This window comes from Magnolia sinica, chromosome 19, assembly GCF_029962835.1.
Source record: "Magnolia sinica isolate HGM2019 chromosome 19, MsV1, whole genome shotgun sequence".
NCBI lineage: Eukaryota > Viridiplantae > Streptophyta > Magnoliopsida > Magnoliales > Magnoliaceae > Magnolia > Magnolia sinica.
The window spans coordinates 62,238,487-62,261,043 of record NC_080591.1 but is presented as its reverse complement, the minus strand read 5'-3'; the positions used below and the strand labels follow the sequence as shown (position 1 = coordinate 62,261,043).

The 22,557-nt window shown below is 38.2% G+C and overlaps 1 protein-coding gene and 2 long non-coding RNA genes across 4 annotated transcripts; all 3 read left to right on the top strand.

Annotated features, from left to right (window-relative positions):
* The first annotated feature begins 2,428 nt into the window (after positions 1–2,428).
* Positions 2,429–5,715, top strand: LOC131234955 (secoisolariciresinol dehydrogenase-like). The gene is made up of 2 exons (XM_058231967.1): positions 2,429–2,483; positions 4,805–5,715. Exons 1-2 carry the CDS (start codon positions 2,446–2,448, stop codon positions 5,586–5,588), a joined length of 822 nt encoding a protein of 273 aa, XP_058087950.1. The 5' UTR covers positions 2,429–2,445; the 3' UTR covers positions 5,589–5,715.
* Positions 5,716–11,386: 5,671 nt separating this feature from the next.
* Positions 11,387–12,396, top strand: LOC131235606 (uncharacterized). 2 transcript variants are annotated; one of them, XR_009166229.1, is made up of 3 exons: positions 11,387–11,496; positions 12,177–12,244; positions 12,336–12,396. It is a non-coding gene; the product is annotated as an uncharacterized LOC131235606 (long non-coding RNA). The 2 variants fall into 2 exon arrangements; XR_009166228.1 differs by having other exon boundaries at positions 11,415–11,496; positions 12,181–12,244.
* Positions 12,397–21,092: 8,696 nt separating this feature from the next.
* On the top strand, positions 21,093–22,384 carry LOC131235264 (uncharacterized). Its single transcript, XR_009166027.1, has 3 exons — positions 21,093–21,253; positions 21,337–21,633; positions 21,731–22,384. It is a non-coding gene; the product is annotated as an uncharacterized LOC131235264 (long non-coding RNA).
* The last annotated feature ends 173 nt before the right edge of the window (positions 22,385–22,557 follow it).

Here is a 22,557-nt window from a genome sequence, read left to right as displayed (position 1 = left end):
TACCATATAACATGTTTAGTTCCATGATTCATGATCATACGCATCATATGTATGCTTGATATGAGAAGTGACTGATCATAGCATATGCCTTTGGGCAGATTGTTTATGGGCTCCCGGATAGGCGATGCTGCCCTATATGAGCGCACGATCCGCGCAGGACTACTGCATGACTGGATAGTGTGATTCATGCATTCGCATTGTGTGATATGGTACTGCACGCCCTAGCGACATTGGGGCCGTAGCTTCCACAGGCGTATCGTGGTTGGCAGGATTGGATACCAAAAATATTGTTCTACATGAGGTGCTATAGATATCCCTGGGTGAAAGTCCCTAAACCCTTATGGTACCAAGAGGTTGCTCCAACGTCTAGACCGAGTGGGTACATGAGCGCCGAGTGCCGACTACCAGACGGTTGCGCTTTCCATTGTATTGTGGTCGGTTGGAAGGGGATGCAACCTTACCCGCCCGAGAGGAGGGGGCAAAGCTAGGTTGAGTTTGACCAGCTCGAGGAATAAGTCCGCTATCGACGAGCCGATCTCAATATTGGCAGGCGGATAGTGAGGTCTCTTCACTCACCTTATTGCTCGCGATGGGGCGGAAATTTGGTTGAAGTGTACTAGACCCCGGTGATATTTCAGATTTGAGTTGTATTGATATGTGGACTTAGATGAGGATTTGTATGCTTGAGTTGCATTTCGCATTGCATGGCCTTGGTAATGGTATTCTTGATTTTCATCAGCATGTTCCGCATTACTCTGATACTGCATAACTGCATTACCACCTTGAGCACACACTTTCACCACCCTCTAAGCTTTCTATAAGCTTATGCACGACCGTTACGTGCAGGTGACGTTGGATCGCAATAGCGCTGAGGCTTGAGCACGTGGCTGATTATTTTGGAGTTTTGTTCATCTTTATTGTATTTCCCTTTATGCTCATTGTACTTATAAAATTTTTTATCATAGTGGAAATGTGATGGAGTTTTTGGTTGTTGTTTGTGGGTTATACCTTTAGTTATGCTTATTATGAATCAAACTGATGTTGAAAATCCTCCTCGTATCATATCAGGATCGGAACCTAGTGAATGGGTGCTAGGAGCCGAGGATGGGGTTCTACGGAGGCTGTCGGTGCCGGATTTGGCGATCGGAAATTTTGTGAGCCAGGTTTCCGAGTTTGGGGTGTGACAAACCGAGTTAACTCAGTTAGCTTGCTCGACTCGACTCGAAAAGTTCAATTCGACTCGGTTTGAAGTTGAGTTCGAGCTGATTTTTTGAGCTCGAAAAAATTTCGAACCGAGTTTGAGCTTGCTTGAGCTCAACTCGACTTAGATCAAACCCCAACTCGAATCGAACTCGGATCGAACTAATTCTGTGACTTGGTTACTTTAATATTGATGTTGCTCACCAAGTGTTTAATGAAATGACTCAACGAAGTGTCGGCTAGTGGCAAGGAAGGTGTGTATATGAAACAAATACCAATTTTCCTTAATTTTGATGTTGCCAATAAGGTGTTTAATGAAATACTTGTAAACAACTGTTGATGTTTTACATACGGTGAGAAGTTGAATGTGCATTGTATGTGTTTGTGAAAATGTTGTAGAGGCTCGATTTTGGCTTGAATTGGCTGAGCTGCTGACCGAACCAAACCAAGCTGAGCTGGCTAGTCAAGGTCGGGCACCAAGCCGAGTTCAAGCTAGTGGTCGAGCTGAGGCGAGCTCGACTCAGTTTGACTCGGTGTACACCCCTAGTCGTGGCTTTTGCCCACAAGCAGCCGTTGATGTGTAAATAAGGTCCGGTGGTCCAATGTATGATTAAGTTATGGCCATGCTTAGTTGTGTTGGGACACGTGTGAGGCCAGGACTGCGCCTAATCGGCCCGTGTAGAACACAGTACGGAGGTCTGTACGGTATAAACGCGAAAAAGCTCTGTGAGCCTCTCACCATACTGTATGTGTTTTATCCATACCGTCCATTTTTTGCTTGGCATCATTTAAGCATGATTTCCAAAATGAGGCATATGCAAAGATTAAGTGGACCACACACAGAGAGCAGTGGAATGATGACACCCGCAGTTGAAACCTTCCCAGGGCTAACAATGACGTTTATTTGCCATCACAAGTCCCACGGATGTGGATGTCAACTCGATGCAAAACTCCTATGTGAAAGAAGTTTTCAATGGTAGGCAATCAAACCCCATTGTTTCTTGTGGTGTGGTCCACATAGGCATTGGAAATACCTTATTTTTAAACTTATGCACTAAGATGATCTTGAAAACTGGATGAACAGCTTGGATTAAAAAAATACATTCTGTTGGCCAACAGAGCATTTCCACGTATACACGGGCCAAGTACGGAATCCGAAGGCCACTGGCTATAAATAAAGGAACCAACCAGCAAACCAATCCCAAATCAAAAGCCTTCCTTCTTTCACTTAAGGAGATACTGACAATGAGCGGAAGCAAATTTCTCGCATCCCTTGGAAAAAGGTAAACATTCCGAACTAATCTCCATCAAATGTTGCGTAGGGTAGGCTTAACGCAAGCGTCATGCGCCACTCACCACCAGCTTCGGTGGTGTGTTCAGGCCACCAAGTTCGGTGGGCCTACTATATATACCATTTTGTGAGATAATTTTAGGGAGTGAGCCAAAAATGAGGCAGATTCAAAGCTGACTTGGGTGGACCACCACCACCAAAAGCAATGATAACAATGATGCCTACCGTTGAAACCTTCCTAGCGCCTACCATTATGTTTATTTTACATTCAAGTTGTTCATAAGGTCATATAGACCTGGATGAAGGGAAAACACAAACATCAGCTTGATCCATCACTTCTTTGACCCTTGAAAAGTTTTCAATGGTAGTTGATCAATCTCTACTGCTTTTTATAATGTTGTCCACTTAGTATTTGAATTTGCCTGATTTTTGGGCTCACACCCTGAAATGATCTCCCAAAATAAATAGACAGTGTGGATATAGAAAATACATTATGGTGGCCCACATAACTTGGTGACATCAACACACAACTGAGGCGGTGGCACACCACGCAATCGGCCTCCACGTTTAACCTGCAGAGCAATTTATTGGGTCCACCGTATGTGTGCATGACAGCCACCTCATACATTGCATGCGCACCCCAAAGAAATCTGGCTAACACAAAACTCAGATAGGGCCACAATATAACATGATCAAACCTCTCACATGATCACTTGGTGCAGCTCACCTGAATTTTGGAATTGCCTGAAGTTTAAGATGTCCCTGGTGGGGTGCGTCTTGTAGATGGATTGTGTATATATATATATATATATATATATATATATATATATATATATATATATATATATATATATATATAGGTGTGTGTGTGTGTGTGTGTGTGCGGTCGAGCTGAGGTCGAGCTGTGTGGGCCCACCGTGATGCGTGTCAAACATCTACCCCATCAGTCAGATGCACCATTCCATGGTGGGCCTAGGGCTTAAAAATCAAGTCAATCCGTGACTTATGTGGGCCACACCACATACAAAAGTTGAGAGGGGTTACTCTCCAATAAAACATTCATAATCATTTTTTGGGCCCACCGTGATGTGGTTCACAAATCCAGCCCATCCATTATGTGTGTCCCACTTGGATGAGGGGTCAGATCAAGTTTCAGACACATCAAAATTTCAGGTGGGCCCCACCAAGTGATTTTATTTGTTTGTCTTCACATGATTTTAGATGGTATGGTCCACCTGAGTTCCGTATACGGCTGATTTTTGGGATATCCCATAATTTAAAGGGGACCCGTCAAATGCACGGTGTTGATGTTCGACACACATCATGGTGGGGCCCACACAGCTCGACCTCATGGGAAGTTCCCATGAGCTCGGCCGCATAGAACCTTTTCCATATATATATATAAACATGATTTCACACAAACAATCTGGAAAGTTTTCAATGGTGGCCATCTCCATACCAACTATTTCCTATGGTGTGACCCATTTGAGTTTTAAATTGGCCTAATTTTCCGGTAGGGAGGATTTTTTTTTTTTTAATTTTTTTTATATATAAAAAGAAATAGTTTGAATGGTACCATTCATATTCTCAAAAACAACACCATTTTTCCACAATGTAATCTTAATAGTTAGTTAGGATTGTTGATGCCCACATGTTGGTGTTCCCTTGATATGCTATCAGTCACAACAATCCCCACACACATGCAACAAGCCCTGCTGTAGTTACATTCGCTCAATGCATAGTTTAAAATCTCCAAAAAAAAAAAAAAAACCAAACCAGGCCAAGTCAGATGCTCTTCATTCAAATTTTACCACTAGCCAAAAGCTCGACTGGATCAAACTCAACTCAACTCAGTTGCCAGAGAAACTCGCAAACATGTTACTCATAAGGCCTTCTAATCCCTTTCGAGTAATTTTCAAATGAACCCCGCGAGCCTAGCAATGCCTAGGCATAGAGGTATATGTCTACAACCAACCGAGCAGCACGTTGGGGACAACAGGAATGAATTCCATCTGGTCAAAAAGTCTGGTTGGCCATACCCTTTGGAACGCCCACTGTTAGTTGAGTGTGAGGAATATTACCTAGCTAGTACATATATGTCATCCAATCTTCTCATCTTACACAAATCACCAAGATCAAGTTGACTTCGCTGAGTTTCAAGTCAACTCATCGAGTTTTAAAACCACGACCACACCTAGCAAATGAAACGATCGGCGCTTCCATGCACGCCTCTTCAGTCCCTCCTTGCATTAATCCCTGTAGAACTTGTGCATGCAGTAAGTGATTTGTAATTTTTATAATCTAATCCAACAGATTAGAAGGGAAGGTGGCATTAATCACTCGAGGTGCCACTGGCATTGGTGAGACAACAGCCAGATTGTTCACGCAACATGGGGCAAAAGTCGTCATCGCTGACATCCAAGACGACTTAGGCCACTCGGTGTGCAAAGACATTGGGTCCGACGCTGCCTCATACATTCATTGCGACATCACCAATGAAGCGAACGTCAAAGACGCTGTAGACAGTACCGTCTCTAGGTTTGGGAAGCTTGATATCATGTTCAACAATGCTGCCCTCATAGATCCGTGGAAGACGAGGCTAATAGACAATGAGCTGGCTGACTTCGATAAGGTCCTTGGCAACAACATCAAGGGGGCCTTCTTGGGCACCAAGCATGCAGCCCGTGTCATGATCCAGGCCAAACAAGGCAGCATTATCAACAACGGGAGCGTGGCGTCGGTCATCGACGGTGTTGCATCACATGCATACGTGGCATCAAAGCATGCTCTTGTGGGGCTCACAAGAAGTACGGCCGCGAAGCTCGGGCAGTTTGGGGTTAGAGTGAACTGCATATCGCCTTTCCTACTCGACTCATCTTTGGTGAAGTCCTACCGTTTCATAGACAAGGACTTGGAAGGCTGGATGAGTGGTTTCGGTAACCTTCATGGTGTGGAGCTAACCGCAGAGGACATCGCCTTAGCTGCTCTCTACTTTGGGAGTGATGAATCTGGATACGTGAGTGGGCAAAACTTCGTGATCGACGGTGGTTTTGGCTCTGTTAACACTGTTTTTGGACTGTTCAATCAGCACCCTTGAAAGTTTCGTGATACATGGGCCAGGCCAGTTTCTGTGATCTTCATGGCCAAAGATTTAAACATTTCAAAGAGATGATAGTCGGCTCTTTGTATCGGCCAGGATGTTTTCTCCAAATAAAACACTAGCTTAAATGACGTTTGCAAATGAAATTGTTCTCGTTAGAGTGCTAGTAGGAAGCTTGTGATCTGTCAAGGCACATGCTGGAAATAATTCTCATGGTACTGTATTGGACCGGATTAAAATAAATGAAAATTTCTTGATATTTCGTGCAACCAAATCGCAGTGGCAAGGATCAAAATTAATATTGATAATCAACAATACAATATGTAATACTAAAACGAAATGAATTCATTCGTAGGCGTCATGCCAAACAGCCTTAAAAAAATGAGAAGAAAAGAAGTTCCGTGAGAGAGAGAGAGAGAGAGAGAGTACTTAGGGCCCGTTTGGCCAGTTGGATTGGAAGGGATTGGATGGTATTGGAAGGGATTGAAAGTTAAATCCTGGGATTGGCCTGGCGTGACAAACAGAGTCGGTGATCTGATCCCAATCCCATGCATCTTAAGACAATCCACTGACAACACCATCATTACCTTTAAATCCAATCCAATCCACCCTACTCTCAAATTTGCCTAGGACGTGTTTGGTTCGAGGGATTGGAAGGGATGGGAAGGGATGGGAAGGGTTAATCCCAGGATTGGCCGGGCCTGCCAAACAGACTGGATATAGCAATCCCATGGATCTCAAGACAATCCATTGACAACACCATCATTACCTAGAAATCCATGCCATCCACCCTAATACCATTCAATCCCTTCCAATCCACCCGGCCAAACGGGCCCTTAGTGCATTTCTACAGGCCAGTCCAATGACACAGCCCCAGTGACCACTCAGGTTCCATTTAAACAGGCCTGCCTAATGCAGGGTTTGAAAACCAGAATTTTTTTTTTAAAGGTGGGAGCACACCCTGAAATCTTATTGATAAAAAAGATGCTTTACATCTATTCGGGTGGGCCAACAAAAAGCCCTAGCTCCACCTATCATATAACCTTAGCCAAAAACTAATAAATTGAACAAACAGCCATCTAGCAATACTCACAAACCAAAAACTTGTTAGTAGATGTCTTAAATCTGTATATGAAATAGAGGTTCGATTGATAAGTAGACTAAAATTCCTATTTAGGAACGGGCGTCGCAAAAAATTAGGAACAGTTGAAAATTGTCGCAAATTTCCAATTTAGTGATGGTTGAAAATCGTCACAAATGTTCAATTTCAGAACGGTTCTAAACCCTAAATTTTCATAACTATTTTACGAAAAATATTTTTCCTTATTTAGGAACGGTTTTGAACCCTTCCTCATTTAGGAAGGGTCAGTACAAAATGTGCTATTAGTGGCAAAAGCCAATAAATGTGCCATGCATGCATAAAATAGATGCTCATAAACTAACTAACTAACTAACTAACTAACTAACTAACTAACTAACTATATATATATATATATATATATATATATATATATATATATATATATATATATATATATAAAATATTTGAAATTTAAAGAATGTTACAATACAATTAAAAATGAATATTAAACAAATATTATACTACTTTACTAAGGATATATAATATTTACAACAATAAGTTGAAAATTGTCCGAATACATTTTAAAAAAAATTCCTCCATGTGGTCCGCTCTTAGCTTGGCCAATACAGCGCTATCTCCAACCTCTTTGTCCACACATCGTTTCTACCAAGTAATGTTGGTACCCATCTACAACGGTTATTGCCAAAGTCTTTGTCTACATGTTTAAGAGAACATACATGTCAAGAAGTCAAACAAAATATGGTATTGATTTTAACATACATATTTTTAGTTCCCACAAACAAACAAGACAAATGAATGATTGCCTTAGTATGATCTTTCCATCATGTTGGAAATAATGCTTAAATCTTCTGCTTAGAAAGTGTAGCTCAACAGATGGAAAGTTCAGATCTCACACACATCTCACATTGTGACAAATGCATCCACATGGAGATAATGTTCAACTCCCACATGTATGTGGAAATAGAAAACTTATTAATTTCTAATTATTTGTATGGATGTACCAATAAATCGGGCATCTTGTAAAAACTATTTCCATTTTCCAACAACTGATACTCATGCAAGTACATTTCTAAAAGAAAAAATCCATGCAAGACAATGATTCGCATTTCCACATCCATATTCCATAGAAACTGAAGTGGTTAAACCAAGATATGCTAGCAATGCTATTTCAATTAAATATAGCAAAATATCCATCACCAAATTAAGAATTTTGATAGTAAGCAAGGAATTAGAATAAAATTGTGAGGATATCATAAACCAAAGCATCTCATGCAAGTTGCATCTAAAAATGTTTGTTATCAGTACCTGAATGCTACAATCACGCTCTCCCCGAAGTGAACGACATTTCCATACTTATCTGCAAGAACTTGCGAGACCGAATTCCATCCTATAGGTGAGTAGCACACTTAAATGACAATATTTGTTAGAAGATCCTTCAATAATGGCATCAACATTCTCATCCTACTTGCTTCAAAGTTATAGACATTGCCAGATGAACTTGTAAGTTAAATAAATCTTAGGGCCTCTTTGGATTGATGGAAACTAAAAAGTAAATGAGAAAAGGAAAATATCACATTTGAGGAAAACCATAGAAACGGTAATATTTAGAAAAGTATCCTTTTAAAAAAAAATTGTTTTAGGCTTTCAGCATATATGATTTCAATGGAAATGGGGAATTGCCAATGGTCAAAAACAAAGTTGTCTCTCCAAAAGACTGGAAATCCCCATTTCTTCGGTTTTAGAAAGGAAAAGGAAATTGACATTTTTTTTAGGAAATCTGATGAAAAGGAAGTCAATTTCCTCAGTCCTCGTATCTTTCGCAAATAAGGGAAACCATCACATCTGAGGAAATTGTTTTTATTTTCTCAGTTATTTATTTTCACCAATCCACATAGCTCCCACTACACCAAAATCATCTATCTGGTACGATTGGGAGTTTGGTTCAGAAACCGCTTTGAGCCATTTCTGATTTGAAACGGTAATGAACCGTACTCGACAAGTTGCTATTATACGCTGTTATTTCCGTTGTTTTGTTGGTGTATCCTAATTGAGTGTTTTATGTTCTTATTTATTATTATTATGCTTTATTGTTTTATTTTGAAACAGATGGACGGAATGGATTCTATTAGTAACCTCTGAGTGGACCCCTCATGGCCCGAGAGCCACATTACTGTAAATTACTGCAAACTACCGAATGTTTTTCTTCATTTCCTTATGCCAAAACGCCCAAAATCCTTCATTTCCTTACGCCATCGTTGTCTGCGTCTCCCTCTCTATCTCCCTTTCCCTCTCCCTCTCCCTCTCTCAATCTCCCTCGATCTCCCTCTCCCAATCTCCCTCGATCTCCCTCCCTTGATCTCCCTCTCTCGATCTCAACCCTCTCTCTCGATCTCCCTCTCCCTCTTCCAATCTCGACCCTCTCTCTCTCGATCGCCCTCTCCCTCGATCTCCCTCCCACTCTCCCTCCCTCTCTAGATCTCCCTCTCCCTGCATTTCCTCTCGTATGAAAGATGTAGTCGTGCATTTGAATCTATGGAAGAAGGTATTGTGATGTCTGCTTACTCCATGAAATTGAAATGACGTCTTCTAGAATCTCTCATCATGAATGTGTATGTTATAATCTTCCGATAGATATTTGTTTTGGTGCCCAATGATACAGATGAATTGTACCAATAAACTTCCAATTCACTTGTTAAAAGCCCATGTTGAAGGAGCTAAGTATTTATAAATGTTTATTAACATGTAGTTTTGCATTTTGTGGGGTTTTCATACTGTTTTTATCCAATTTGGAAATCTACTCGAGTTAGAAAAAAGTAACTAAAAGGATAACGAATAATACATATCTGCCATTAGCTTGGCAATTATTTTTGAATTAGAGGTTGTTGGTTCGAACTCTACCTGATAGGGTTGTTTTTCTTTTTAAAAGAAAGCAAATGAACACCTTAGCTGACCGAGATTTCCCAACTGGTCTCCACTGGGACTCTCTAGTCCAGTTTGGGTTTCAAACACTGCATTAAACTGGAATTTTTTTTATTTTTATTTTTTGGGTTTCATTACCAATACATACTGTAGACTGTAGTGGTTAATCTGCCACAACAAGGAGAATGTGGACTTGGAATTGGTAAAAGAAAAATGAAGTGGTAGACTGGGATGATAGTTTAGACCTCAAGCATGTTAATTTAAACTGCAACCCTGTTGGCTGTTGTGACTAACGAATGAGGCAGGTACTATACTTTTCTTCAATCATGTCTAGGGAGAGGTAGGAAATTTAGTTGTGGTTCTCTTAGACAATCATGGTGCATTTGGTCGTCATCTAAATTGCAAATTGATGGGATTTTTTGGCTTAAAAGATGGCTATTTGTTCCATCTGACACTTGGAGTGGTGCAAGTTTTTTGAAACTGCATTATCGAAGGTCCCATTTTTCAACCTCACTGTTCTCTTAGAATTTTTCTACAAAGGCCTTTGGATATATCAATTCCTGGTTGAACATCAAATTGAGTCCAGTTTTCGGGTTTTTGGACTATGATTGATTGTACTATGTTAGATTGTATCTTGTTGTTGTTTGATAGATTTTGACTCTAAATTTTTATTTTTCAGAGAAATCAACTGTAGAGAATGCAGGACAAAGTCAGCATTGACCCATGGTAGTCCAGGTTCAATTCTCTCTACCTTGTTAGGCATCTGTATACTGGGGTTTATTTTCATGGTATTTTGATTATTTACAATGGCACGTTCTTTAATATTATTTTTTTCCCCTCGTCTTTTCTGGTGGCGATAAAGCAAACATGTTCTACATGATAAATAAAATTACTAACTAGACAATGTATTGTACTTGTATTCCATTTATCTGAAAATGGCTTCTAGTTTTCCCATTCCCATCTACATTTGGCTAGCATTTCTCATCTTTGCTTGGGCACTTGAACGGATTATAGGTGGTTGCTTTTGAAAAAGAGAAACTTTAGATACTTTGGCAGTGTGATGGATAATGTGCAGGCACTTAGAAATTACTTAGAAATTGCATACATGGCATACAAGTCAAATTATGCCGTCCAAATTATGGCGTTCCCAATAGATGTGTCATGAATAAAAATTAAGCTCGTTTGATTATTTGACTATTGGATTGGTGGACATTTATTGGATGGTTAACAATGGGGGAAAAATCCAACAGTCCTATTTCAACAAACAAGTGTTCACAACTCAGAGGTTAGGACTGTTCAAACAATCGGATTTGGGATTGTGACTTAGCGATGGTGGGTTCCACAATTTAATTGTTTTATTTTGAGTTGATGTATACAATGTGTACAATTTCTGAGTGCCTCTATATCGTCGTATGCTGCCTTAGTATCGCAGAACTCCCCTTTTAAAAATTGCCAGTCAATTCCATTGAATGCTTCAATGAATTTGCATTACTGTAAAAAAGAAAGAGAAAACTTATGCGGTGTGACTGTTTACAGCTGTTATAAAATACCAACTAAATCGTTTAACTATGAGTGATCTAAAGAAATTTACACAACTGGATTCACTTCCTACTGTGTCTTGGTGGGTTGTGTCAGATTCATTTGTTGCACAGATTTTAAGGTAGATACCCCATGTTTTGTGGGTTGTGTCAGATTCACTTCCTACTGAGTGCCTAATAATTACACTTTTCCATCATCAAGTGCTGCAGTAAATCTGAATTTCACTATTTTTAGTTTTTTTTATTTTGTATTTTAGTGTAGCATCTGAATGATACTGCTTTGGGAAAAGTGCCTGTGCATGCAATCATTCCTTGCTAGTAAACACAACTCTGCATCTAAACCTGGGTAAGCTCTACTTCTCTAGATCCTTTCGTTTATGCTTTCATCTTTTTCATTTCTTCCTCGTCTTCTGTATAATTTCCTATCTCTCTATGTTGGGATCTCATGTTTATTGGCCCAAAAATCATATACGTTGACGTAGGTCTATCTCGATTGAAGGAAATTGGGGCAACCCATTAACTAATTTTTGCTTTGTTAGAACAAAAAGAAAGTAATTTGGGAATGCATTGATTTAAGAACTTAGAGCATCTGAATGAAAGAAATCCTGTTACATGTGTATTTATATCTCTGTGATACTGAATTTATGTTTTCTTTACCATTTGAGAGTACATTAAATACAAACCTTAGGGCTTTTTTTAATTTATAAAGTACATGGAGATTGAATAACATGTGAAATAGTTGATACAGACCAAATTAGTTGCAATCCCCTATAGATCGGCTTAGAGAATAATGGAGAACTTCCCCAAAAGTATTGCTATTTATCAGGCTTGAACACAAAAGATGTTCTAATGTCGCACAAAAAAAATGAAAGTTATTCTTGCCATGCCTCGAGAACATTCCAAAAGTATGCAGAGCAAGCACATGAAATTCCTGGAAACTATTCTTTGGCACTAGCTTTGTAGTTACTCTTTGTTAATGCTTGTGTCAGAATGAAGTACCCTGAAACTTTATTTTTCTTTGGTGAGACAGTTCACCACAATACTTACCAGTTACCACAAAGATCCTTATGCAAAGGAGTTTGGCATCAAAATCAGTGGAAACTTGCTTCGGTTGAAGCACGCATTTTACCTACACTGATTTTAAAATGCGGGATTTGTTTCATTGACTAGCTAGTTTAACTACAGGAACTCCCTCCTTTGAGTGCTTTTTAATTTTTCGTCATTGCTTCTGGTTGGTTTTGTTGCTGCGATTAAAAGAAAAGAAAAAATAAATAAATACAGCCCTGTCCTAGTTTCTGTTCATGTCTGAAATATGTTGCCTTTGCCTCCACAGAAATGGTGTTGGGGCTGGTATATGCTAAGGCACGGAACCTTCTTACTCCAATAACCATGTGTGCATGCATGATTCTTTTACTTTATCTCTAATAATCTCTCTTTTTAAATTGTAAATAACTAGTCGGGCTAGAGTATGAAACTCAAGTGAAGTCCAGTGTTTTCCTTGGGGAATTGATACAAATGGATAAATTCTAGGCTGATTATAGTCATGATCTTCTGCAAATTTAGATCTGAAATTTCTATGAAAGTAATCACAAGAAAGTGAAAAAGAAAATATCTAAGATTGTGGGAGTTATCAAAGAGTGAGCTCGGATACCAGTTAGCTGATAAGAGCCATAATCTCTAGTTGCGGTAAGTACCTTTCATTAACTTAAGTTACTTAACTTACATTTAAGTTATTATCTCATTCTTTTTCTTATATATTTCGATATTTATTCTTTAAATGTTTATATTTATGATTCTTTGTTAACTGATGTTGTTAATTAGTATTTAGGCCACCTAGTGGTTTAGCAATGCATCCCCCCATTTAGGAATTTATATTGAACAATTACAGTCATTTGAATGAAAATGCTTGTTCCTTATGGATTCCTAAATTATCTCATTTTAGACTGTTCGGTACCATACCATGTACTTAGGTTGTCCTCATTTTCAGTTTACATGTAGTTGAAATTTCATTAGTGTCTCCCTATATTTTCTCCGGATATGTGGTTCTTTACTAATTGGTTTCCTCTATCTATGTATAATGGATTACATGTGGCAACTAATTAGTATTGAATTTTACATATATCTGGAGAATATGGGGAGGTGCTGCCGAAATTTCAGCTTGCATGTAAACTGTATAAGGATGGTACATGGTATGTTACCGAATGGGATAGAGACAATTAGCACCTCTAGATAGAGACAAGTATGATCTGTGGCTAATTTATTTGTTTCAGGTATCATTTTTTATATATAAGGTCATTCGACTGAAAATGCTTGTTTGATGTGTGGTATTAGGTGGTATGGAATTATAATGGATTAATGTGGTGCATTAAATGCTTTTATAGAATGTTAAATGCCTCTTTAATCAAATGAACCACATATCTATTTTGTTTTTTTTCAGGAACATAATCATATTTGTTGAAATCCACTTCTCTTGTTGTAGATAAGAACTTGCTGAATCGGGTATAATTGTGAGCTTACCTATAGTCTTAGTTAATTTATATTTTTATTACTTCATGTAAACATATTTATGGCTATACATTACTTTTGCCTTTACTTTCTCTTTTATTCCCATTCATCCCCTTGAAATTGGTATCAAAGCCTTGTTTACGGTTCTCCTTGTTTTTATTTTACTTTACTAGATTTTATGCTTATACCTATGAAGGCACTTAATTTAATGGATTTGATATTGAATTTGGTATGCTTAATTTATATTTTGTCACTTCATTTATATTCTGTTGAAATTGGTATCAAAACCTTGTTTACGGTTCTATTATTTAGTTTAGATTTCTTTAGAACAAAAGCCCGTTTGGTAGAAGAGGAAACACCTCTACTTGTGCTCTCTGAGCAGTAGCTCCTTTGGAGCTCGCTTTCACGTCAATCTAAGGGTCCTAGCGTGGAACTACCAAATCTGCCCGTTGAGTCTAAAAGAGAGACGCAGTGTTTTTTTATTTTAGTTTATTATCATACTTGCGATTGAAAATGGAAATAAAAAACTTGTTTTATTTCACTAAAGCATGCATAGGAATTTTTTTATTCACTTTAAACACATTTAGTCAGTAGGGTCCAACCATCATTTTAACATCAAAATTGACTTGATTATCTCATTTGTTGCAGAATGTCATCATTAAGTAACAAAGCATGGATGGACAAACATAGGTTAAGTCCAGAATATTTGGATGGACTTATACATTTTATTGAGTTTACAAAGAACAACGGTGGTGGATTTGATCATTATTCATGTCCGTGTGCGAAATGTAGAAATGGGAGTGGGATGTTCACTCTTAGAGAGATTCATGAGCATTTGCTCATTAAGGGTATTGATAAGTCATACACACATTGGATTTTTCACGGTGAAAGTCTTGCGAAAAGTAACAAGAAACCATCATCATCAACGTTTAATGATCAATCTGATGATGAGTATCCTAGAATGGAGGAACTTGTTAATGATGCATTTAGAAATATTGGAGAATATGTTGATACTCTTATGGATGATCTTAGAAGAAATGAAAATTGTCATGAAGACCTTGATGCAAAAAGATATAAGGCTTTATTTGATAATGCAAGGCAATTTTTATACCCTTCTTGCCCTAGAGAACTCACAAAATTATCGGTTACTTTTGAGTTGTATAGTTTAAAAGCACATAATGGTTGGTCGGATAACAGCTTTAATAATCTTATTCAATTGGTTAAGAAGTTGTTACCAGTAGAAAATACGTTGCCAATGAGCACATATCAAGTGAAAAAGATGATCAACTCATTGGGAATGACTTATGAGACTATACATACATGTCCTAATGATTGTATTATTTATTAGAAAGAGTATAAAGATATACAAAATTGTCCAACATGTCATACATTGAGATGGAAGTCAGATTACTTGGCAAAGAAAAAAGGCGTTAGAGTTCCATCGAAGGTTTTGAGATATTTTCCTTTGGCATCAAGGCTATAGAGGCTATACTGGTGTGCATTCAATACTAAATATAATTTTAATATTATCCTATATACCTTTCATTAAAAAAATTAATAAGTAATCTTAAGAAAAAAAAAACTTTATTTCTAGTGTGCCATGGATAGCGGAGCAAATACTTGGCATTCTCAATTGAAAGAATATAGTGGTGTTATGTGACATCCGTCTGATTCATCAAGTTGGATGGTAATACTCAAGTTGGATGGTAATAAATAACAAGTGGCCAAGTTTTGCTAAAGAATTTCATAATGTACGTTTAGGGCTTACGACTGATGAATTTAACCCATTTGGACATCTTAGTAGTGTCTACAGTTGTTGGCCTGTCATTATAATGCCATATAATCTACCCCCTTCGATGTGTATGAAAAGAGAATTTTCAATGTTAATGGTATTGATACCAGGTCTAAAAGGACCGAGTAAGGATATTGATGTCTACCTACAACCGTTGATTGACAAGTTGAAGAATTTGTGGCTTAATAGAGTGTCAACATATGATTCTCATTCAAAGACAATTTTTAATTTGAAAGCCATTTTAATGTGGAGAATTCATGATTTTCCTGCATATGGGAGTTTATCAGGATGTGTTACACATGCACAATATGCTTGCCCTATTTGTTCCGAGGGAACCGTCGCTAAACGACTTAAGAGTGGCAAGAAGTACTCCTATCAGGGCCATCGAAGATTTCTTCCTATTAATCATGTTTTTAGGACCCAAAAAGTGGATTCAATAATAAAGTAGAAGAAGAAAGACCTTCTCATCGATTAAGTGGTTCAGAGGTTGAAGCGAAGGTAATCAGTATTCAGATGGGTATCGGTAAATTGAAGGGGAAGAAACGAAAAGGTTACGGTGATGTTCGACTAGGAATATAACTGCTTGGTACAAAAGATCGATCCTATTCGACTTGCTTTATTGGAAGGTGATTTCCTTAACTTGTTACTTTCATTTACAAGTACGTCAGTGAATAAAAACTTAACATTCCATCATAATTGTGTTTTTTTAGGAGTTACCAGTTCGGTATAACTTGGATGTAATGCATGTTATAAAGAATGTTGGTGATCATCTTTTGTCGATGATTCTAGAAGTTAAAGATAAAACTAAGGATGATATAAGTGCATGCGAAGATTTGAAAAAAATGAACATAATGAAAGACTTATGGCTGAAAGAAGCAGATGGCAAAACTATTAAATCAAAGGCATCATTTACTTTAAGTCGCAAGGAGAAAGAATTGTTCTGTCAAACATTGCATGACTTGAAGGTTCCAACAGGGTATAGTTCCAGATTTAAACTTCTTGTGAACTTACAAACTCTCGAGATAAAGGGACTAAAGTCACAAGATTATCATGTCATTATGTGTTAGTTACTACCTGTATTGCTACAACATACTTTCTCAGAGCATAAGACGTTGCGAACTACTATTCAACACATCTGTTACTTCTTTAATGTTCTGTGCTCAAAGACAATTAGTGCAGATAACATCATTGCCATCAAACAACATGCTGTTGTGGCAATGTGTGTTTTGGTGGTCACACCTCAAGTGTAGGGTTGTGATGTAGTAATAAACTCGGTAAGACCGAGGTCGAATCCACAGGGACTGAAACTTGTACGTTTCCTGAAACTAGGTAGAAATATAACTAGTCTAAGATGCGATCTAAATCAAATAGAATTTAGGGAATAATTTGTGAAATAATTATCTAAAACTTAAGTAATTCAGAGGAAGGAAACTAGGGTTTCAGAGGATCCACTTGTAGAGATCAGAGAGATCTTATGCCTGCATCAAGGACTATGGAATTCAAACTGAACTTACTTGATCTGGTTTTCAAGAGATGAAAGGTATATGAATTAGAATGGATTCCATCACCAAACCATGCCCAGGAGACAAAGTAACCAACAGAATTAAACTAATTACCAACCAACCAACAATGTATGAAGGTTAGGAAGGATACTATCATCCAACCATGCCCAGGAGACGATGGTGAACAACAGGGCCTCCTGACGTCATAAACATTAAAAGAGAAAAAGAGATATTCAAAGCCATTGCAGACCCATTGTAATTTCAGCCACAACAGACCATTAAAGACTGAGAAAATATTCTTTTAATAATCAACTTAAAACCAAGTTCAGTTCAGAAATTCAAATTAAACACATGAAATAGTGTCTCCCATCTCGCTACAGGCTTCACCTCTTAGCCCTGGCTAAGAGGATTATCCACCCATGAATGGGCTGAACATAAAAAAAATAAAGGAAATATAAAGGAAAAGAAGAGAAAAACCAGGCTCCTCTCTCTCTCTCTCTCTCACGTTCCAGCTCTTTCTTCCTTTCTTCCGTCCTTCCAATCCAACCAAGCTCCCTTCCTTTTTTTTTTTAAACCGATCCTTGCCCGTCTTTCTTATAGCCCCAGGGCCCGAGAGTTGGTGGGACTTCTTACGCAGCAGCGTGCGCAAGCCAGACTTACGGACCGAGCTTCTCTGTTGGTGGGGCCCATGATCAGTGTTGCATGAGGAATCAACACCGTCCATCGGCTTAATGGCGAGATTTCGGTCTAAGATTGACTGTTTTGGCCTACAGCTGAGGCGGTCCACCAAGTGGATTGTGCAGCGACTGTCTCACCGTCCAGCAAGATGGAGCGCGATCCCTATCGCGATACTGAGTAATCTCACCTACACCTTGGTTTAGATCATTGTCCAGATGTATTGGACGGTCTGGATCACGCGTCCGACCACCGCCATGGACGTATAATGGCCCGAGAAAGCCGAGCAGCGTCCGGTTTTCACGAACGCCCGTAACAGAGCACGTGCTGACGTGTGGTGGGGCCCAGACTCAGATTTAAATGAAAAATCCAAGCCGTCCACCAGATTGCTCTTAGAATTTCGGTCGGGAACGGAAGGTTTTTGGCCGTCCATTGATGTGGCCCGCAGAATTATCACCTGACCGTTCGCACCTCGTCCGAACGGTTAAAATCTGCTCCATACTTCTTCTAGGAAAAATTCCACCTAGGTGTGGGTTAGGCCCTCCCTCTGGACTCGGTGGATGGTTCAGATGGATGATTTGGATGCTGAATGGGCCCCACTGCTGAAAAACGGACGAACATTGTCCATTGCTGTTCGTCCGTGCTCAAGAAGGAGAGGGAGACGAGTCTCCGTCGCTGACCAGGGGACTTCGGTCCAGTGCACAGCGGGCGTACGCCTGCTGTGTGCACGGGCCGTGTAAAATGGGCCCCACCCTGATGTCTTATGCAAAATCCAATCCATCCATCCGTTTTGCCATCTCATTTTAATCGTGGGGACCAAATTTACAGCATATCTTGATAGCAGGTGAGCCCCATATCACTGTTTTGGTGGCTGATCTGTCCGTTGAGCCACTTTTATTGGGATCTGAGGATTAAAATTTGATGTGTATGGTTAATTCATGGTCCTCAGGCCACGTATGAAGTTTCGACTTGATCAGATGGTGGGAACCCTATGATCTTGTATTCAGGACGTCTTTTAGGCCTGTTGAAGATGAGTGGCTGGACTTTCTCTGATCTCTGACGTGTAATTCTGTCGATCTTGGGTCTCTGGAGTCCATCCCATGCTTTAGTGTCATTAGAGCGTTAAGTCCATGCTTTAAGCACCCTTTTCTGTCCAGGCTCGTACATACACTCTGTATTACCAACACGATTAATCAGGCCATTAAGCGGTATCATGCGTGTAATTCTATGCAACAACTGGGTCTGATATGCAATATTTGACCCTCAACATTTGGAGAAGTTTTTTCCTCCTTCATTCTTTGCTATTAGCGCCTTACGGTACATCTAGCTGACGAAGCATTAGCTTGCGGTCCAGTTAGATTTCGGTGGATGTATTCTTTTGAACGGTAAATATTTGACCTTAATGTGATTCATTTGACTTCGTTGTCGTCATATATTAACAATATATTATTAATTGGATGCCTCCATCAGGTTAATGAAAATTTATAAATGATACGTAAAGAATACAACACATCCTGAAGGGTGTATTACAGAGCGTTACATTGTAGAAGAATCTATTTTATATTGTATGGAGTACATGCCAAATAGTGAGAGAGGAAGTCACAAGTATACATGTCAAAGGTTCCTAGACAAGGATAGGGTGTGCGATGAAGAGGCTTTGGATAATGGCAAGAATATATACTCAACTAATATACAACATCAATAAGTACGCAGATGAGTTCTACACTGTTACGGTGGTATTTACGAATGGAAAAGGTAAGTAGATAAATTTTCTAAAATATCGAATCATGTGCAGTAATTGGATAAATACTTACATATATTTCATATAGGAAGTATGAAATATATTTAAAACCGATCGACCACATCAAAAGGGCAAAGAAGAAAGGGCAGTGTGTCGAAGAACAATGAACATGATTTCATCAATTGGTTACAAAAGGAGGTCTTTTTCTAATTATTCATTAATTGATATATTTGTTCATATATAGTTATTACTTTTTTCTTATTTGCAGTTGGAGTTTGTTGAGGGCGAGTTGACATTGAAACGATTAGTAGATGACCCTACATTAAAGGCAAAATTCTATAACAAGTATCGCTTGAATGGTTTTGTATTCTCTCCAAGTGAATACGAGACTACTAAGTCAACAAAAAATAGTGGGGTGTCCATGAAAGCCATCACTAAATACAGGGCAATTGCTAAAGATAAGAATTACAAAGAAGATAAGGCTACCTATTATGGAGTAGGAAAATGGATAATCGAGTTAGATTACACTGTCTTCCGTCAAATGGTATTTTATTGTGATTGGGTTAGAGTAGAAGACAAGACCAATTGATGCATTGTTGATCCCGAGTCAAATTTGGTAATGGTAAATATGGAGAAATTGAAAGGACATGAGAAAGAAGGAGATAAACCATTCATACTTGCATCCCAAGTAAGTCAAGTATTCTATTCCTAGGATCAAACAAGGCCTGGATGGTATGTTATTTTTATGTCACCAAAAAGATTGACGATAGACGTGGACACACTTGAAGATCCGACTCTATTTTCCTCTTCTGGGGGCGAGAATACAAATTTAGAAAATATTATAAAGGAAATTGGCAATGAGTTGTAAGTAATTTTTTTGCTAACATACTTTGTGTTGATTCATTTGACATTTTATCTGATGTAAAAAAATATCTTGATAAATGAATTTCTATTTGTATGATGATTTCTTCTTATATAAATTTGTGTCTATAGGTGAGTTGGGACATGTCAATAGTCAAGGAGAACATGTCAACTTCACAAGCACATTCATCAAAAAATGTAGGTAAATACAATTCCTTCATTACCTTATTATTTAATACATTGTTTTAAATAATATTATTTTGATACAACATAAGTTTTGTATGTGTTAGGAACTTCATCGTCGTCAAAAAATAAGCCTGTAATCAGCTTAAATGCATTTGGACTACCTGTGGGCAAACAAAGTTGGTTTGCACCCATGTCTCTATTGCCATCAAGGATTGGCGTGCAGTGCCAATGAGTAAGAAATAAGAACTTTAGAAGCTCTTACAGGTAAGATACAACAAAATTTCTTATGATATAAATTAATCATTATTCTTTTTCTGCTTCAACTAAATTCAATCTCAAATTTTGTTATAGGACGAGTTTGTTATTCCTCAGTCTTACAAGGAGAAATGCTTTAAGAGCTTGTCTGATATGTTTCGGAAGTACAAGTGTAAATTAAGGATGAAGTACCTCGATCCTCATTCAAATCTTGATTCTAAATTAAAAAACCGTCCACCAAGAGTTAGGCCTGAAGATTGGGAAATGTTCATTGAACATAATTCGGATCCTAGAATTGTAGAACAAAGGAAAAAAATGTCGAGAATAGGAAAATTTTAAAAATTTACCATATGAGTGGCAAGCATGGCCACGCGAGATCGAGGAAGAAATGGTAAGTATTGATAGTTATATGTAATTTAAATTTTTTAGTTGCTTTGTATTCTTAATAACTAACAATGTGAAATTGATTCAAATATAGCAACACTAAAAGAAAGATGGAGGCACCCTGATTAGTAGGACTGAAGTATGGATTAAAACCCATACAAGAAAGGATGGTTCTATTCACAGTAATGCGGTTTCACATGTGGTAATCTCATTGTCTTAAACTTAAGTTTATAAAATTCAAATTTAATATCAATATATTATTTATGTAATTGTACAATATTACAGGAAAAAGTTAAAGAGTTACTTGCTAGCAAAGAAAGTAATTCCCACAACATCCTCAACGATCCATTGACTCAAGTGTTTGCCCCTGATACAAGGGGTCATGTTCGAGGTGTTGGGACTACTATTTTCCATTCACAAATCAGGGGGTCCATTGCAGCTCTTGAAAAAATCTCTTCGTATAAAGGAAAAGTAGAAGAGCAATCGTCCACAATTCAAGAGTAATCATTCAAAATTCAAGAGCTATCTTCTAAAATAGATTTTCTTACGGACCAAATTGGGGGTATCAAAGAGATGTTTCAGGTCAAGTTTCATTGAAATCCTTCTTTTTAAAATTTAAATAGTAATAATTTTTTTTTCAATTATCGTATATAAAACATGGTGTGGAACTTTATTACAGCAGTAACACATGGATTCGGTTCAATCGGAGAATCTATAATCGACTAGTGGACCCTCAGTTGGGAATCATCAATGGGTAGAGAGAATGCGGCCATGCAAGTTGTACTCTTAGTGTAAAGAGCTCGTTGCTCAAGGGTGAGTTATTTTAGCAGATGAGCCTTAAATGATTCATGGCAAACCTCTTCAGGAAGATCTTTATAAGGTTGCCATTGATATCATTATCAAAGGAGAGGTCGAATTGCCCGAGCCAGATTGATATGATTCGACTTTAGGCGAAGTTGGAATTGGCTCATTTGTTGCATGACATCATTGCTTTACTGAGTTCACCGATTAGCGACAATAGTCTAAAACTTTTTTTGGACACTTAACCTTTTTGGACTGTATATATGTTTGGATTGTATAGCTTACTTGATTAGTTGTTTCTATAGACTGGACATGATAGATGTAATGCAGGTTTGTGACAAATGTGTTGATGGGTTCAATCATCACTGCATGGTAAGGAATTATATCATAGATAAAACAGTTTACTGAAAGTAGACTCTACCAATTTGGCTAACACTGCATTGTTGTTGCTTATTTTCAAGTATCTGTATAGGAGAGATTTTCTTCTTGCATCAGAGTTCAATATCATGAATGAATATAAGCTGTCAGGTTTGTCAATTCAAGAGTTCAATATCATGTTGTTCGAAGAAATGAGTGGTCATATGTAACATTTTATAAAAGAAAGTAAAATATGTGATGTTTCTGAATATTAGAACACAAGCATGATTGAGAGAGAAGCTCCATAAGCTTGATTCATAGACTGAAATTGATAAGCATATTACTCGT

Bases quoted from the DNA above. Each gene is read 5' to 3' on its own strand.
- LOC131234955 (XM_058231967.1), top strand. From the start codon at position 2,446: ATGAGCGGAAGCAAATTTCTCGCATCCCTTGGAAAAAG. The intron at 2,484-4,804 runs GTAAACATTCCG...CTAATCCAACAG, and splicing joins CTCGCATCCCTTGGAAAAAG to ATTAGAAGGGAAGGTGGCAT.